Source organism: Callionymus lyra, chromosome 13 (assembly GCF_982586985.1).
Source record: "Callionymus lyra chromosome 13, fCalLyr1.hap1.1, whole genome shotgun sequence".
NCBI lineage: Eukaryota > Metazoa > Chordata > Actinopteri > Syngnathiformes > Callionymidae > Callionymus > Callionymus lyra.
Window position 1 is genome coordinate 6,042,356 of NC_141830.1, and position 17,858 is coordinate 6,060,213.

At 41.4% G+C, this 17,858-nt stretch overlaps 1 protein-coding gene, 11 non-coding genes and 1 pseudogene across 12 annotated transcripts; 11 read left to right on the forward strand and 2 right to left on the reverse strand.

Moving 5' to 3' along the window:
- Positions 1-306: 306 nt before the first annotated feature.
- Positions 307-379, forward strand: trnaa-agc (transfer RNA alanine (anticodon AGC)). The gene has a single exon. It is a non-coding gene; the product is annotated as a tRNA-Ala (tRNA).
- A 780-nt stretch (positions 380-1,159) lies between these two features.
- On the forward strand, positions 1,160-1,324 carry LOC148067086 (U1 spliceosomal RNA). Its single transcript, XR_015713258.1, has one exon. It is a non-coding gene; the product is annotated as a U1 spliceosomal RNA (small nuclear RNA).
- A 1,182-nt stretch (positions 1,325-2,506) lies between these two features.
- LOC148067087 (U1 spliceosomal RNA) lies at positions 2,507-2,671 on the forward strand. Its single transcript, XR_015713277.1, has one exon. It is a non-coding gene; the product is annotated as a U1 spliceosomal RNA (small nuclear RNA).
- Positions 2,672-3,403: 732 nt separating this feature from the next.
- On the forward strand, positions 3,404-3,490 carry trnay-gua (transfer RNA tyrosine (anticodon GUA)). Its single transcript is given in 2 exon segments — positions 3,404-3,440; positions 3,455-3,490. It is a non-coding gene; the product is annotated as a tRNA-Tyr (tRNA).
- Positions 3,491-5,160: 1,670 nt separating this feature from the next.
- Positions 5,161-7,825, reverse strand: LOC148067089 (E3 SUMO-protein ligase ZBED1-like; annotated as a pseudogene).
- A 599-nt stretch (positions 7,826-8,424) lies between these two features.
- trnaa-agc (transfer RNA alanine (anticodon AGC)) lies at positions 8,425-8,497 on the forward strand. Its single transcript has one exon. It is a non-coding gene; the product is annotated as a tRNA-Ala (tRNA).
- A 592-nt stretch (positions 8,498-9,089) lies between these two features.
- trnaa-agc (transfer RNA alanine (anticodon AGC)) lies at positions 9,090-9,162 on the forward strand. Its single transcript has one exon. It is a non-coding gene; the product is annotated as a tRNA-Ala (tRNA).
- A 669-nt stretch (positions 9,163-9,831) lies between these two features.
- Positions 9,832-9,996, forward strand: LOC148067092 (U1 spliceosomal RNA). The gene has a single exon (XR_015713259.1). It is a non-coding gene; the product is annotated as a U1 spliceosomal RNA (small nuclear RNA).
- Positions 9,997-10,720: 724 nt separating this feature from the next.
- trnay-gua (transfer RNA tyrosine (anticodon GUA)) lies at positions 10,721-10,807 on the forward strand. Its single transcript is given in 2 exon segments — positions 10,721-10,757; positions 10,772-10,807. It is a non-coding gene; the product is annotated as a tRNA-Tyr (tRNA).
- A 1,670-nt stretch (positions 10,808-12,477) lies between these two features.
- Positions 12,478-15,098, reverse strand: LOC148067094 (E3 SUMO-protein ligase ZBED1-like). Its single transcript, XM_087806353.1, has 5 exons — positions 15,069-15,098; positions 14,921-14,988; positions 14,702-14,711; positions 14,457-14,648; positions 12,478-13,933 (listed from the first exon to the last, which is right to left on the reverse strand). Exons 1-5 carry the CDS (start codon positions 15,096-15,098, stop codon positions 12,539-12,541), a joined length of 1,695 nt encoding a protein of 564 aa, XP_087662479.1. The 3' UTR covers positions 12,478-12,538.
- Positions 15,099-15,697: 599 nt separating this feature from the next.
- On the forward strand, positions 15,698-15,770 carry trnaa-agc (transfer RNA alanine (anticodon AGC)). The gene has a single exon. It is a non-coding gene; the product is annotated as a tRNA-Ala (tRNA).
- A 592-nt stretch (positions 15,771-16,362) lies between these two features.
- trnaa-agc (transfer RNA alanine (anticodon AGC)) lies at positions 16,363-16,435 on the forward strand. The gene has a single exon. It is a non-coding gene; the product is annotated as a tRNA-Ala (tRNA).
- Positions 16,436-17,104: 669 nt separating this feature from the next.
- LOC148067097 (U1 spliceosomal RNA) lies at positions 17,105-17,269 on the forward strand. Its single transcript, XR_015713260.1, has one exon. It is a non-coding gene; the product is annotated as a U1 spliceosomal RNA (small nuclear RNA).
- The last annotated feature ends 589 nt before the right edge of the window (positions 17,270-17,858 follow it).

The window sequence follows — 17,858 nt, forward strand, 5'->3', positions numbered from 1 at the left end:
AAACAGACTTCCTACTAAAGATCATGGAAGAGCAAAAGGTGCTAAACAGTTATATGGCTTTGACACAAAGGAACAAGGATGTTAAGATGCACAAAAACTGTAAATGAACTGAGTAATAATATCTGAACCCAAGAGGATCTGTCTTAAGGTCCATCAATTGAAACAGGGCTTTGGTCTAGTGCGCCCAGTGCATGTACCGGAAACCCAGGTGAGATAGAGGCTGCTTTATCGTATCAATTTCACCAGATAAGAATGCCTGAATGCAAATGTCCAAGACACCATGCAGTTCAGAAATCAACCACCAGAGGGGGATTAGCTCAGATGGTAGAGCGCTCGCTTAGCATGCGAGAGGTAGCGGGATCGATGCCCGCATCCTCCAGAAAACTTATTTTCTCACTTATTTAAAAGTTCTGACGTATAAAACAAGAGATTATATCTCTTCACTGGCATGGGAGCGTCTTGGAATCCCTCAGTCGGAGCTGGCAGATGTTGCGAGGGAGAAGGTCGTTTCGGGCTCTCTGTTGAAGCTGCTGCCCCCGCGACCAGGCGACGGATAAGCGGGTGACGATGGATGGATGGATGGTGTTCTCTCAAGCAACAACTAGAACAAAACAGAGTTGTCTGTTATGTTGTGTTCACAAGTTTTGTTGCAATCCTGGTTTGAAACTTTGGGATCTGTGACCTTCAATAGCTCCGTTGGTAGAGCAGAGGACTGTAGTGGTCACTTCAGGCATCCTTAGGTCACTTTTCAAATCATTAACTAGTTTTTAGTTTTGCACCTCACCACCAGAGGGGGGTTAGCTCAGATGGTAGAGCGCTCGCTTAGCATGTGAGAGGTATCTGATGCTGGTACAATCTTTTCATCTTTTAAAGATGTGTCAACCTTGGCTAAGTGACTGTTGATTGTTGTTTTCCTGAGGGGGGAGGGGAGCTCCTCTATGCACTGTAACTGCACTTGCAATGCATCCTGGGTAAAGTACTTATTCTTCCTGGTAAATGTGTTTAAACGTCTTTAGTTTGTACATTTTCTCGCACATGTAATGAAGCTTTTATTCAGGAACAGCGTTTGATTGTATTAATACTATTATATTGTATTATTCTCCACGAGTGTGTGTGTTGTGCTCACGAGTCACTGCAGTACTGCAGGCGTGTACAACTTATACTTACCTGGCAGGGGAGATACCATGATCAAGAAGGTGGTTCACCCAGGGCGAGGCTCAGCCATTGCACTTTAGGTTGTGCTGACCCCTGCGAATTCCCCAAATGTGGGAATCTCGACTGCATAATTTCTGGTAGTGGGGGACTGCGTTCGCGCTCTCCCCTGATCTCGTTGTACAAAGAAAGCTGTTTCATGTCTTCTAAATATAACCATTTGCATTACATGCTGCTGTCACAGTCTTCAGGCTCACACACCAACAATCTAAAGAGGTCTTAGTTGACCAGACAGTTTTATGATGGGCTTTTATTGTGAATTTTTTCACTCTGAGAACTTTATTTTTACTCAACTATTTCCTGTTTTTCTTTGAAGCGACGACTAGGACGAAAGTGATTTGTCTGTTACATCAGTGGACATTTGACCTTTTTTTCCCAGATGCTATCTGATGTTGTTTTGTCTAATATCACGTTGTTATCACATGCACTGTCGGTTCAATTTGCAATAAAATGGTTCGCTTATTTTTCCCAGACGCTATCTGATGTAGTTTTGTCTGGGGACTTTTATTTTGAAGGTTGACAAAGTTCGATCTGACGGAGGTTTGTCTGAGGCCGTTTGGTCTGATTCCTGACTATGTACATTCCCAAAGTTAGCAAAACTTTGTATTCTTGCCTTTTTTTTTTTTAAACGTGTTTATCTGTAAATCTTCTGCTTGAATTGTGAATTTCCGAACTCAGATAAATAAAACTATCTATCTAATGTTCTTTATAAGTAAGATATATTAAAGCCTAAGGCTGCTTCGTCTGACGGATGTTTTTCTGAGGCTGCTTCATCTGAAGGATGAAGCCGTTTGGTCTGATACCTGACGATGTCCTAAAATGTACACTGTACAGGTGAGATAGAGGCTGCTTTATCGTACCAATTTCACTGGATAAGAATGCCTGAATGCAAATTTACAAGACACCATGCAGTTCAGAACTCAACCACCAGAGGGGGATTAGCTCAGATGGTAGAGCGCTCGCTTAGCATGTGAGAGGTATCTGATGCTGGTACAATCTTTTCATCTTTTAAAGATGTGTCAACCTTGGCTAAGTGACTGTTGATTGTTGTTTTCCTGAGGGGGGAGGGGAGCTCCTCTATGCACTGTTCTTGCAATGCATCCTGGGTAAAGTTCTTATTCTTCCTGGTAAATGTGTTTAAACGTCTTTAGTTTGTACATTTTCTCGCACATGTAATGAAGCTTTTATTCAGGAACAACATTTGATTGTATTAATACTATTATATTGTATTATTCTCCACGACTGTGTGTGTTGTGCTCACGAGTCACTGCAGTACTGCAGGCGTGTACAACTCATACTTACCTGGCAGGGGAGATACCATGATCAAGAAGGTGGTTCACCCAGGGCGAGGCTCAGCCATTGCACTTTAGGTTGTGCTGACCCCTGCGAATTCCCCAAATGTGGGAATCTCGACTGCATAATTTCTGGTAGTGGGGGACTGCGTTCACGCTCTCCCCTGATCTCGTTGTACAAAGAAAGCTGTTTCATGTCTTCTAAATATAACCATTTGCATTACATGCTGCTGTCACTAGTGATGGCGAGATGAAGCCTCATGAAGCACTGAAGCCTCCCAGCCGAGTAGTTCATCTTTGGAGCAAAGCCTCGTGAGGCTTCATTTGCACGACCATGCCATCATGTGGACAATTGGGAGCATTGCATCTTTGTGCGCAAATGATTCTGATATTAAAAAATGTGCTTGACAACCTTGTTTTTTTAAAATAATTATTCATTTTTATTTAAATGGTCGTCTCCAAGCTCTCATGCAGGCCCTATAATGCCTCAGCATTGATGAAGTGTTGTTGTTGTATCCAATTTCCTTGGAACACAACAGACACTTCACCTTATCAAAATGAAAAAAAAAAAAGATGGATATAAGTACAAGGCATGTCCAATGGAAACTATATATATATATACACCCATTATTATCTTTTATATATATATATATATATATATATATATATATATACTTTATATGTGTATATATAAAATATAATAATGGGTCTGTGTGTATATATATATATATATACGTATATATATATATATATATATATATATATATATATATATAGTATATATAATAATGGGTGTGTGTATGTGAGAATATATTAATCACAGGCTGTTTCCTGTGTTTTTCTCTCAAGCGACAACTAGGACGAAAAATTGTTTTTGTGTTACATCAGTTGATATGTGACCTTCGATAGCTCAGTTGGTAGAGCGGAGGACTGTAGTGGTCACATCAGACACCCTTAGGTCGCTGGTTCAAATCCGGCTCGAAGGACTTTTTCTTTCAGTTGTGCTGACCTGCGATTTTCCCAAATGTATGCATCTGGACTGCATGAAGGACAATTTGACAATGACAATCAGGAATAGTAAACAATACAGTATTAATAGATAAAAAATAGTATCTTGCCTGTGTACTTTCCAGAACTGCAGTGATGTGTATATCAGTTTTTGTGCTGCACCATCCGACCGACTCTCTCACAGCACTGGCATGAGAGCGGACCAGAGCTGCTTCCTCCATCGCATCAGGCTTCCCACAAGATGTGTATGGAAGTGTGCATCGCTAGCGCTGGTTCCTTGAGTGTTGAATCCCTTCAAACATGTATCAATCAATGACATTGAAATCATGCTAGATAATAAATATCATTCAAGTCATTAAACCGTTGTCTTGTCACTGAGCAGGGGAGTAATGTCCGTGACCGACTAGTTCGCTGTTTGTACGACATTTCTGGGATGAGGTGAGAAATGCATCACAACTGAATCAGTGCAACCACCTCTCACCTGCAGAGAACACAACAGAACTGCTGTTAAACAACAACGAAAAGTAGACGAAGAGGCTGGAAACCATTGTTTAATAACTTTAGGTTTGAATGTAACTAGTTAAAAATGAATAAAAAAAATTGTTCTGTGACAAACAAAAGATAATTACATACATTTAAAAAAAAATACTAAAACAAACATTGGAACATACATTAAACTATACATTATGAACGCATTTGTCTTATAAATTTATCCAAAAAACAACCTAAACTTTCCTTTGATAACGAAGGATAATGAAGATGTTTTCAAAGCACAGTAGTGTCGCGTTTATTTGTTAAATTGATCAAAATGAAGTCAAAGAATACAGAAACATGAACTTACCTCACTCGCTCTGATGAACGTCACAAATAAACATCTTCACTCAGTAGTAAACAAATGTAGCGGAGGAAGTACATGAGTGTGGGCAGGAGGCGGGAGAACATGATTGTTGGAGGGAGTGAGTGATTGGTCAAAAGAAATACCGACAGAGGGATGTGATTGGTCGGGAGCACAGAAGTTAGAGCAAAAGTAAGAGTTAAGTGATTGGTCATTTGTTCTTAAGTTGTACTTACAATCACCTTACATTGGCAGACATGACAGAATACTGTAGGCGCATGCGAGAGGTAGCAGGTTCGATACCTTCATCCTCCTAAAATACTTATTTTCCAGCTGATTTATTAGTGCTGATCTCTATAAGACCAGGGTCACCAGGTTTCTGGTGAATGTAAATCCTAACCCGTAAGATAAAGACATTCAGAACCAAATTCATTTCTTGACCCTGTGGATACTTCACTTGCTACTAGGGCTGCCACAAACGATTATTTTGATAGTCGACTAGTCACCGACTATTTTTTTCGATTAGTCGACTAATCGGATAATGCGTAAATTTAATGCATAACATACATCTTATCGCACCAGCATGCAGCTGCTCTTATACAACAATCATTAGCTTTCAGCTTTAAGTGTTTAAGGTATATGCTAACTAAAAATGAAGACAATTAAAATGATAGTTCATTAAAGCTTTAATGAAATATGTTTATAACAAACAATTATTTAACTGTGTAGACAGTGCAAACAGGAACAGCTGAGTAAAAGGATAAGGCATTGGCCTTAACAACACAAAAATAAATAGGCCTACTTAAGGCTTAAAAAAGTGCATTTTTTGCTCAGTGCATTCAACTTTACTACACTCTAACTATATAATCCAAAACTACACAATGCTCTTGTTCATAGCCAGGAAAGTTAGCATTTCTACACGTTTAGGCGAAAGGCTTGCTCTCTTTTGAGAGCAGATGTTCCCTGCTGCTGAGAAAATCCGCTCAGACGGGGTGGAGGTTGCAGGGATGCACAGAAAGGATTTTGCTAGCTTTGACAGCGTGGGGAAACGCCCCTCATTTTCACTCCACCATTTCAGAGGATCATCCTTTTTAGAGAGTGTGGCCTCTCCAAAGTACATCCGAACTTCACTGATCACAACTTGGATCTTGCGGTCCTCCTCAGATTCTCCTTCATTTTCACTCAAACTGTCTGTGTCAGACTGAAGGAGGGTTTCCAGAGCACTCTTTCTGCCTGAACCATTGGCCCTCTGCAGTTTTGCATCCTGTGTCCCAGTCGTTTTTCTTTCTTGTACAGCAAGCACTTCAACATACTCCTGCAATCTGTTGCCATCTTCAGGAGTCAAAAACTTCAGTTTTCTGTATCTGGGGTCCAAGGCCGCTGCAAGAATAACTGGATTTTCTTTGTCGGCTGAGATAGTGCAAACACTGCCCCATCTCTGTGTTATCCCTTTTTCTGCACTGGTAATGAAAGATTTCCCTGAGCTTGTCTGGAATTGGCTTTGGTGTACAGCCCGTGTCAGCCCTCTGACCACCTATGGAAGACCTGAAATGGTTGTGTACTGCTGTCCACTAAGGTAAACAGTAGCGGTCTCAAAAGGCGCCAACCCTTCCTTCAGTTCTTGAAGCAGTTCCCACTGCTCTGGCTTCAAGTCGAAGTAGTGTTTCCCCCTTTGAGTGACCTCGGGATCGGAGAGAGTGGCAGTGAGTGGCCAGCGTTGTTCGAGGAGTCTCTCTATCATATGGAATGTACTGTTCCATCTTGTACTGACATCCTGGACCAGTGCATTTTTCTTAACATTCATTTGCTCCTGTTTCATCTTTACCTTTGTACTAGCCAGCTCGCTTCTCTTAAAGTGCTCGACTAGCTGCCTAGCAGCACCTAGTGCTCTGCTGATGGTGTTTTCTTTGAGTGCAGTGTTGACTATTAGCTGGAGTGTGTGTCCAGCACAGCGGATAGAGGCCAATCCATGTTTTTCTTCAAGCAGTCGCATTGCTGCCACCATGTTGGAACCACTGTCATGAACTACTGCTTTTATTTTTCTGGGCAAAATGTCAAACTTTGCTAAAACCTCTTCCATCCATGTCATTATATTTGCACCAGTATGCCTCTCCTCAAGAGGCATGGTGGAAAGATTGAAGGTCTTCATCTTCCAATCTTCAGTCAGGAAATGGCAAGACACACCAAGGTAAGCCTCTGTTGCACGACTGGTCCACACATCAGCAGTCAGAGTGAGGGAACTTTTGATGCCTCTGAGGGTCTCCTTTACCTTAAAGACATGAGATGATTTGGAAGAATAGTAAGCATTAGGAAGAAAATTCTCTTTTTTATCTTTTTTCATAACAATATTTGTCAGTTTATGCATCAAGCTTTACATTTATTTATTAATTCAATAATTCAGTTATCAAATACAGGCAAGTAGGTTAAATAATAAACGTGTGTGTGTGAGTGAGTGAGTGAGTGTGTGAGTGTGTGTGTGTGTGTGTGTGTGTGTGTGTGTGTGTGTGTGTGTGTGTGTGTGTGTGTGTGTGTGTGTGTGTGTGTGTGTGTGTGTGTGTGTGTGTGTGTGTGTGTGTGTGTGTGTGTGTGTGTGTGTGTGTGTGTGAGTGAGTGAGTGAGTGAGTGAGTGAGTGAGTGTGTGTGTGTGTGTGTGTGTGAGAGAGAGAGAGAGAGTGTGTGAGTGAGGGGGAGAGAGTGAGTGAGAGATCTATGAACTTTTAGGCTAATTATTAAATCATTTATTTATTTTACTGTGTTATTGTTACTTTGGCAATATTGTTTTATTACATTCATACCAATAAATCACATTGAAATTGAGAGAGAAAGAGAGACTGACCTTCTCAAAGGTTGCATGATATTTCTTCTCCATCAGTGTGGTGAAGTGGGATCTGCCTGGTAGGTAGTTGTCATGATAATCCGGGTTGAACTGTTTAATCATCTCTTTAAACCCGTCATCATCCACCATGGACAGTGGTCTCATATCCGTGACCAACATGTTCAGTATGGACCCAGTCAGGACATTTGCTTGCTGAGGAGTACATGTAGCTTTGTGACATAGGCGTCCATTGAAGAGGAACGTACTCTCTTGGCACTGAAACATAACGTTAGAAAACATTTGCGTTAACACGTTTCCTATTCAAAACACATCACTGTTATAACGTTACAAAAAACACATGAAATATGTGCTGCTAAGGCTAATGAATCAAATCGTCATCGCTAATGTCAACGTTTACAGCTAGTATCAATATAAATTAGCGCTGTTTACGCTAATGTTAGCAGCTATTTAGCCAGTTCGCTTACCTAGACGACTGTCCCTCTTCATCGTCGTTGTGTGCATCCTTTTCAGGTGCTCGTGCATCGCACGTGTGCTGCCGTGAAAGGCAAGTTCTGCCTTGCAGATCTTGCATTGCACACATTTTTCTTTGTTTTTTTTAAAATGCTCCCAAACTTTTGAGCTCCGCTGCCGCCGGGTAGCCATGATAGCCTACCAGAGCCTGTCTGATAATTCCGGTGACATCACGGTTGACGCAGATTACCACTACTGCGCTGCGCAAGTGTGTCAAGGACAGAAAGGCAGATGCAGCAGTGGAGGATGCCGCAGCAGTTTAGGGAGAAAAAACTAAGTAAAAAAAAAAAAACGACGCGTCGTCTATTAAATTAGTTGTCGACTATTTTAATAGTCGACGTAGTCGTGACTAGTCGACTAATCGTGGCAGCCTTACTGGCTACTGAACTATAAAGCTGATGAATTAGTTTGTATTACTGGCAGAAACACAAACTTTCTACTCTAGATCAAAGAACAGAATAAGTTGCTCAACAATTTTATTGCATTAACACAAAGGAACAAGGATGTTAAGATGCTCAACAATAAGAAGGAACTGAGCAATGATTTCTGAACCAAAGAGGCTCTGTCTAAGGGTCCAGAAATGAAAACAGTGCTTTGGTGTTGTACGCCCAGTACAGGCACTGGAAACCCAGGTACGATTGAAGGCTGCTTTATCGTACCAATTTCACTGGACAAGAATACCTGAACGCAAATGTCCATGACACCATGCAGTTCAGCAACCAACCACCAGAGGGGGATTAGCTCAGATGGTAGAGCGCTCGCTTAGCATGCGAGAGGTAGCGGGATCGATGCCCGCATCCTCCAGAATACTTCCTTTTCCTGCTTATTTTAAAGTGCCGATCTCCAAAAGAATATAGGTTAGAAAGAACTTTATTGTGGAGGCCTTGTATAAGATTTTTGGCTCTCTGCTGCTACAGAAGACATTTTCGGACACGCAGACCAGGGTCACCAAGTTGCTGGTGAATCCTAACACTGTGAAGCCAAAACCCTAAGACAGAGACCGTGGGAACCAAATGCATTTCTTGATCCTGTGGATACCACTTGTTACTAAACTATAAAGTACATACAAATATTTATCTTTCTGGAAGGAAAACATACTTCCTACTAAAGATCATGGAAGAGCAAAAGGTGCTAAACAGTTATATGGCTTTGACACAAAGGAACAAGGATGTTAAGATGCACAAAAACTGTAAATGAACTGAGTAATAATTTCTGAACCCAAGAGGATCTGTCTTAAGGTCCATCAATTGAAACAGGGCTTTGGTCTAGTGCGCCCAGTGCATGTACCGGAAACCCAGGTGAGATAGAGGCTGCTTTATCGTATCCATTTCACCAGATAAGAATGCCTGAATGAAAATGTCCAAGACACCATGCAGTTCAGAAATCAACCACCAGAGGGGGATTAGCTCAGATGGTAGAGCGCTCGCTTAGCATGCGAGAGGTAGCGGGATCGATGCCCGCATCCTCCAGAATACTTATTTTCTCACTTATTTAAAAGTTCTGACGTATAAAACAAGAGATTATACCTCTTCACTGGCATGGGAGCGTCTTGGAATCCCTCAGTCGGAGCTGGCAGATGTTGCGAGGGAGAAGGTCGTTTCGGGCTCTCTGTTGAAGCTGCTGCCCCCGCGACCAGGCGACGGATAAGCGGGTGACGATGGATGGATGGATGGTGTTCTCTCAAGCAACAACTAGGACAAAACAGTTGTCTGTTAAAGTTGTGTTCACAAGTTTTGTTGCAATCCTGGTTTGAAACTTTGGGATCTGTGACCTTCAATAGCTCAGTTGGTAGAGCAGAGGACTGTAGTGGTCACTTCAGGCATCCTTAGGTCACTTTTTCAAATCATTAACTAGGAAGTTTTTAGTTTTGCACCTCACCACCAGAGGGGGGTTAGCTCAGATGGTAGAGCGCTCGCTTAGCATGTGCGCTGTTCTTGCAATGCATCCTGGGTAAAGTTCTTATTCTTCCTGGTAAATGTGTTTAAACGTCTTTAGTTTGTACATTTTCTCACACATGTAATGAAGCTTTTATTCAGGAACAGCGTTTGATTATATTAATACTATTATATTGTATTATTCTCCACCAGTGTGTGTGTTGTGCTCACGAGTCACTGCAGTACTGCAGGCGTGTACAACTCATACTTACCTGGCAGGGGAGATACCATGATCAAGAAGGTGGTTCACCCAGGGCGAGGCTCAGCCATTGCACTTTAGGTTGTGCTGACCCCTGCGAATTCCCCAAATGTGGGAATCTCGACTGCATAATTTCTGGTAGTGGGGGACTGCGTTCGCGCTCTCCCCTGATCTCGTTGTACAAAGAAAGCTGTTTCATGTCTTCTAAATATAACCATTTGCATTACATGCTGCTGTCACTAGTGATGGCGAGATGAAGCCTCATGAAGCACTGAAGCCTCCCAGCCGAGTAGTTCATCTTTGGAGCAAAGCCTCGTGAGGCTTCATTTGCACGACCATGCCATCATGTGGACAATTGGGAGCATTGCATCTTTGTGCGCAAATGATTCTGATATTAAAAAATGTGCTTGACAACCTTGTTTTTTTAAAATAATTATTCATTTTTATTTAAATGGTCGTCTCCAAGCTCTCATGCAGGCCCTATAATGCCTCAGCATTGATGAAGTGTTGTTGTTGTATCCAATTTCCTTGGAACACAACAGACACTTCACCTTATCAAAATGAAAAAAAAAAAAGATGGATATAAGTACAAGGCATGTCCAATGGAAACTATATATATATATACACCCATTATTATCTTTTATATATATATATATATATATATATACTTTATATGTGTATATATAAAATATAATAATGGGTCTGTGTGTATATATATATATATATACGTATATATATATATATATATATATATATATATATATATATATAGTATATATAATAATGGGTGTGTGTATGTGAGAATATATTAATCACAGGCTGTTTCCTGTGTTTTTCTCTCAAGCGACAACTAGGACGAAAAATTGTTTTTGTGTTACATCAGTTGATATGTGACCTTCGATAGCTCAGTTGGTAGAGCGGAGGACTGTAGTGGTCACATCAGACACCCTTAGGTCGCTGGTTCAAATCCGGCTCGAAGGACTTTTTCTTTCAGTTGTGCTGACCTGCGATTTTCCCAAATGTATGCATCTGGACTGCATGAAGGACAATTTGACAATGACAATCAGGAATAGTAAACAATACAGTATTAATAGATAAAAAATAGTATCTTGCCTGTGTACTTTCCAGAACTGCAGTGATGTGTATATCAGTTTTTGTGCTGCACCATCCGACCGACTCTCTCACAGCACTGGCATGAGAGCGGACCAGAGCTGCTTCCTCCATCGCATCAGGCTTCCCACAAGATGTGTATGGAAGTGTGCATCGCTAGCGCTGGTTCCTTGAGTGTTGAATCCCTTCAAACATGTATCAATCAATGACATTGAAATCATGCTAGATAATAAATATCATTCAAGTCATTAAACCGTTGTCTTGTCACTGAGCAGGGGAGTAATGTCCGTGACCGACTAGTTCGCTGTTTGTACGACATTTCTGGGATGAGGTGAGAAATGCATCACAACTGAATCAGTGCAACCACCTCTCACCTGCAGAGAACACAACAGAACTGCTGTTAAACAACAACGAAAAGTAGACGAAGAGGCTGGAAACCATTGTTTAATAACTTTAGGTTTGAATGTAACTAGTTAAAAATGAATAAAAAAAATTGTTCTGTGACAAACAAAAGATAATTACATACATTTAAAAAAAAATACTAAAACAAACATTGGAACATACATTAAACTATACATTATGAACGCATTTGTCTTATAAATTTATCCAAAAAACAACCTAAACTTTCCTTTGATAACGAAGGATAATGAAGATGTTTTCAAAGCACAGTAGTGTCGCGTTTATTTGTTAAATTGATCAAAATGAAGTCAAAGAATACAGAAACATGAACTTACCTCACTCGCTCTGATGAACGTCACAAATAAACATCTTCACTCAGTAGTAAACAAATGTAGCGGAGGAAGTACATGAGTGTGGGCAGGAGGCGGGAGAACATGATTGTTGGAGGGAGTGAGTGATTGGTCAAAAGAAATACCGACAGAGGGATGTGATTGGTCGGGAGCACAGAAGTTAGAGCAAAAGTAAGAGTTAAGTGATTGGTCATTTGTTCTTAAGTTGTACTTACAATCACCTTACATTGGCAGACATGACAGAATACTGTAGGCGCATGCGAGAGGTAGCAGGTTCGATACCTTCATCCTCCTAAAATACTTATTTTCCAGCTGATTTATTAGTGCTGATCTCTATAAGACCAGGGTCACCAGGTTTCTGGTGAATGTAAATCCTAACCCGTAAGATAAAGACATTCAGAACCAAATTCATTTCTTGACCCTGTGGATACTTCACTTGCTACTAGGGCTGCCACAAACGATTATTTTGATAGTCGACTAGTCACCGACTATTTTTTTCGATTAGTCGACTAATCGGATAATGCGTAAATTTAATGCATAACATACATCTTATCGCACCAGCATGCAGCTGCTCTTATACAACAATCATTAGCTTTCAGCTTTAAGTGTTTAAGGTATATGCTAACTAAAAATGAAGACAATTAAAATGATAGTTCATTAAAGCTTTAATGAAATATGTTTATAACAAACAATTATTTAACTGTGTAGACAGTGCAAACAGGAACAGCTGAGTAAAAGGATAAGGCATTGGCCTTAACAACACAAAAATAAATAGGCCTACTTAAGGCTTAAAAAAGTGCATTTTTTGCTCAGTGCATTCAACTTTACTACACTCTAACTATATAATCCAAAACTACACAATGCTCTTGTTCATAGCCAGGAAAGTTAGCATTTCTACACGTTTAGGCGAAAGGCTTGCTCTCTTTTGAGAGCAGATGTTCCCTGCTGCTGAGAAAATCCGCTCAGACGGGGTGGAGGTTGCAGGGATGCACAGAAAGGATTTTGCTAGCTTTGACAGCGTGGGGAAACGCCCCTCATTTTCACTCCACCATTTCAGAGGATCATCCTTTTTAGAGAGTGTGGCCTCTCCAAAGTACATCCGAACTTCACTGATCACAACTTGGATCTTGCGGTCCTCCTCAGATTCTCCTTCATTTTCACTCAAACTGTCTGTGTCAGACTGAAGGAGGGTTTCCAGAGCACTCTTTCTGCCTGAACCATTGGCCCTCTGCAGTTTTGCATCCTGTGTCCCAGTCGTTTTTCTTTCTTGTACAGCAAGCACTTCAACATACTCCTGCAATCTGTTGCCATCTTCAGGAGTCAAAAACTTCAGTTTTCTGTATCTGGGGTCCAAGGCCGCTGCAAGAATAACTGGATTTTCTTTGTCGGCTGAGATAGTGCAAACACTGCCCCATCTCTGTGTTATCCCTTTTTCTGCACTGGTAATGAAAGATTTCCCTGAGCTTGTCTGGAATTGGCTTTGGTGTACAGCCCGTGTCAGCCCTCTGACCACCTGTGGAAGACCTGAAATGGTTGTGTACTGCTGTCCACTAAGGTAAACAGTAGCGGTCTCAAAAGGCGCCAACCCTTCCTTCAGTTCTTGAAGCAGTTCCCACTGCTCTGGCTTCAAGTCGAAGTAGTGTTTCCCCCTTTGAGTGACCTCGGGATCGGAGAGAGTGGCAGTGAGTGGCCAGCGTTGTTCGAGGAGTCTCTCTATCATATGGAATGTACTGTTCCATCTTGTACTGACATCCTGGACCAGTGCATTTTTCTTAACATTCATTTGCTCCTGTTTCATCTTTACCTTTGTACTAGCCAGCTCGCTTCTCTTAAAGTGCTCGACTAGCTGCCTAGCAGCACCTAGTGCTCTGCTGATGGTGTTTTCTTTGAGTGCAGTGTTGACTATTAGCTGGAGTGTGTGTCCAGCACAGCGGATAGAGGCCAATCCATGTTTTTCTTCAAGCAGTCGCATTGCTGCCACCATGTTGGAACCACTGTCATGAACTACTGCTTTTATTTTTCTGGGCAAAATGTCAAACTTTGCTAAAACCTCTTCCATCCATGTCATTATATTTGCACCAGTATGCCTCTCCTCAAGAGGCATGGTGGAAAGATTGAAGGTCTTCATCTTCCAATCTTCAGTCAGGAAATGGCAAGACACACCAAGGTAAGCCTCTGTTGCACGACTGGTCCACACATCAGCAGTCAGAGTGAGGGAACTTTTGATGCCTCTGAGGGTCTCCTTTACCTTAAAGACATGAGATGATTTGGAAGAATAGTAAGCATTAGGAAGAAAATTCTCTTTTTTATCTTTTTTCATAACAATATTTGTCAGTTTATGCATCAAGCTTTACATTTATTTATTAATTCAATAATTCAGTTATCAAATACAGGCAAGTAGGTTAAATAATAAACGTGTGTGTGTGAGTGAGTGAGTGAGTGAGTGAGTGTGTGTGTGTGTGTGTGTGTGTGTGTGTGTGTGTGTGTGTGTGTGTGTGTGTGTGTGTGTGTGTGTGTGTGTGTGTGTGTGTGTGTGAGTGAGTGAGTGAGTGAGTGAGTGAGTGAGTGTGTGTGTGTGTGTGTGTGTGTGTGAGAGAGAGAGAGAGAGTGTGTGAGTGAGGGGGAGAGAGTGAGTGAGAGATCTATGAACTTTTAGGCTAATTATTAAATCATTTATTTATTTTACTGTGTTATTGTTACTTTGGCAATATTGTTTTATTACATTCATACCAATAAATCACATTGAAATTGAGAGAGAAAGAGAGACTGACCTTCTCAAAGGTTGCATGATATTTCTTCTCCATCAGTGTGGTGAAGTGGGATCTGCCTGGTAGGTAGTTGTCATGATAATCCGGGTTGAACTGTTTAATCATCTCTTTAAACCCGTCATCATCCACCATGGACAGTGGTCTCATATCCGTGACCAACATGTTCAGTATGGACCCAGTCAGGACATTTGCTTGCTGAGGAGTACATGTAGCTTTGTGACATAGGCGTCCATTGAAGAGGAACGTACTCTCTTGGCACTGAAACATAACGTTAGAAAACATTTGCGTTAACACGTTTCCTATTCAAAACACATCACTGTTATAACGTTACAAAAAACACATGAAATATGTGCTGCTAAGGCTAATGAATCAAATCGTCATCGCTAATGTCAACGTTTACAGCTAGTATCAATATAAATTAGCGCTGTTTACGCTAATGTTAGCAGCTATTTAGCCAGTTCGCTTACCTAGACGACTGTCCCTCTTCATCGTCGTTGTGTGCATCCTTTTCAGGTGCTCGTGCATCGCACGTGTGCTGCCGTGAAAGGCAAGTTCTGCCTTGCAGATATTGCATTGCACACATTTTTCTTTGTTTTTTTTAAAATGCTCCCAAACTTTTGAGCTCCGCTGCCGCCGGGTAGCCATGATAGCCTACCAGAGCCTGTCTGATAATTCCGGTGACATCACGGTTGACGCAGATTACCACTACTGCGCTGCGCAAGTGTGTCAAGGACAGAAAGGCAGATGCAGCAGTGGAGGATGCCGCAGCAGTTTAGGGAGAAAAAACTAAGTAAAAAAAAAAAAACGACGCGTCGTCTATTAAATTAGTTGTCGACTATTTTAATAGTCGACGTAGTCGTGACTAGTCGACTAATCGTGGCAGCCTTACTGGCTACTGAACTATAAAGCTGATGAATTAGTTTGTATTACTGGCAGAAACACAAACTTTCTACTCTAGATCAAAGAACAGAATAAGTTGCTCAACAATTTTATTGCATTAACACAAAGGAACAAGGATGTTAAGATGCTCAACAATAAGAAGGAACTGAGCAATGATTTCTGAACCAAAGAGGCTCTGTCTAAGGGTCCAGAAATGAAAACAGTGCTTTGGTGTTGTACGCCCAGTACAGGCACTGGAAACCCAGGTACGATTGAAGGCTGCTTTATCGTACCAATTTCACTGGACAAGAATACCTGAACGCAAATGTCCATGACACCATGCAGTTCAGCAACCAACCACCAGAGGGGGATTAGCTCAGATGGTAGAGCGCTCGCTTAGCATGCGAGAGGTAGCGGGATCGATGCCCGCATCCTCCAGAATACTTCCTTTTCCTGCTTATTTTAAAGTGCCGATCTCCAAAAGAATATAGGTTAGAAAGAACTTTATTGTGGAGGCCTTGTATAAGATTTTTGGCTCTCTGCTGCTACAGAAGACATTTTCGGACACGCAGACCAGGGTCACCAAGTTGCTGGTGAATCCTAACACTGTGAAGCCAAAACCCTAAGACAGAGACCGTGGGAACCAAATGCATTTCTTGATCCTGTGGATACCACTTGTTACTAAACTATAAAGTACATACAAATATTTATCTTTCTGGAAGGAAAACATACTTCCTACTAAAGATCATGGAAGAGCAAAAGGTGCTAAACAGTTATATGGCTTTGACACAAAGGAACAAGGATGTTAAGATGCACAAAAACTGTAAATGAACTGAGTAATAATTTCTGAACCCAAGAGGATCTGTCTTAAGGTCCATCAATTGAAACAGGGCTTTGGTCTAGTGCGCCCAGTGCATGTACCGGAAACCCAGGTGAGATAGAGGCTGCTTTATCGTATCCATTTCACCAGATAAGAATGCCTGAATGAAAATGTCCAAGACACCATGCAGTTCAGAAATCAACCACCAGAGGGGGATTAGCTCAGATGGTAGAGCGCTCGCTTAGCATGCGAGAGGTAGCGGGATCGATGCCCGCATCCTCCAGAATACTTATTTTCTCACTTATTTAAAAGTTCTGACGTATAAAACAAGAGATTATACCTCTTCACTGGCATGGGAGCGTCTTGGAATCCCTCAGTCGGAGCTGGCAGATGTTGCGAGGGAGAAGGTCGTTTCGGGCTCTCTGTTGAAGCTGCTGCCCCCGCGACCAGGCGACGGATAAGCGGGTGACGATGGATGGATGGATGGTGTTCTCTCAAGCAACAACTAGGACAAAACAGTTGTCTGTTAAAGTTGTGTTCACAAGTTTTGTTGCAATCCTGGTTTGAAACTTTGGGATCTGTGACCTTCAATAGCTCAGTTGGTAGAGCAGAGGACTGTAGTGGTCACTTCAGGCATCCTTAGGTCACTTTTTCAAATCATTAACTAGGAAGTTTTTAGTTTTGCACCTCACCACCAGAGGGGGGTTAGCTCAGATGGTAGAGCGCTCGCTTAGCATGTGCGCTGTTCTTGCAATGCATCCTGGGTAAAGTTCTTATTCTTCCTGGTAAATGTGTTTAAACGTCTTTAGTTTGTACATTTTCTCACACATGTAATGAAGCTTTTATTCAGGAACAGCGTTTGATTATATTAATACTATTATATTGTATTATTCTCCACCAGTGTGTGTGTTGTGCTCACGAGTCACTGCAGTACTGCAGGCGTGTACAACTCATACTTACCTGGCAGGGGAGATACCATGATCAAGAAGGTGGTTCACCCAGGGCGAGGCTCAGCCATTGCACTTTAGGTTGTGCTGACCCCTGCGAATTCCCCAAATGTGGGAATCTCGACTGCATAATTTCTGGTAGTGGGGGACTGCGTTCGCGCTCTCCCCTGATCTCGTTGTACAAAGAAAGCTGTTTCATGTCTTCTAAATATAACCATTTGCATTACATGCTGCTGTCACTAGTGATGGCGAGATGAAGCCTCATGAAGCACTGAAGCCTCCCAGCCGAGTAGTTCATCTTTGGAGCAAAGCCTCGTGAGGCTTCATTTGCACGACCATGCCATCATGTGGACAATTGGGAGCATTGCATCTTTGTGCGCAAATGATTCTGATATTAAAAAATGTGCTTGACAACCTTGTTTTTTTTTAAATAATTATTCATTTTTATTTAAATGGTCGTCTCCAAGCTCTCATGCAGGCCCTATAATGCCTCAGCATTGATGAAGTGTTGTTGTTGTATCCAATTTCCTGGGAACACAACAGACACTTCACCTTATCAAAATGAAAAAAAAAAAGATGGATATAAGTACAAGGCATGTCCAATGGAAACTATATATATATATACACCCATTATTATACTTTATATGTGTATATATAAAATATAATAATGGGTCTGTGTGTATATATGTATGTATATATATATATATACTGTATATAGTATATATAATAATGGGTGTGTGTCTGTGAGAATATATTAAT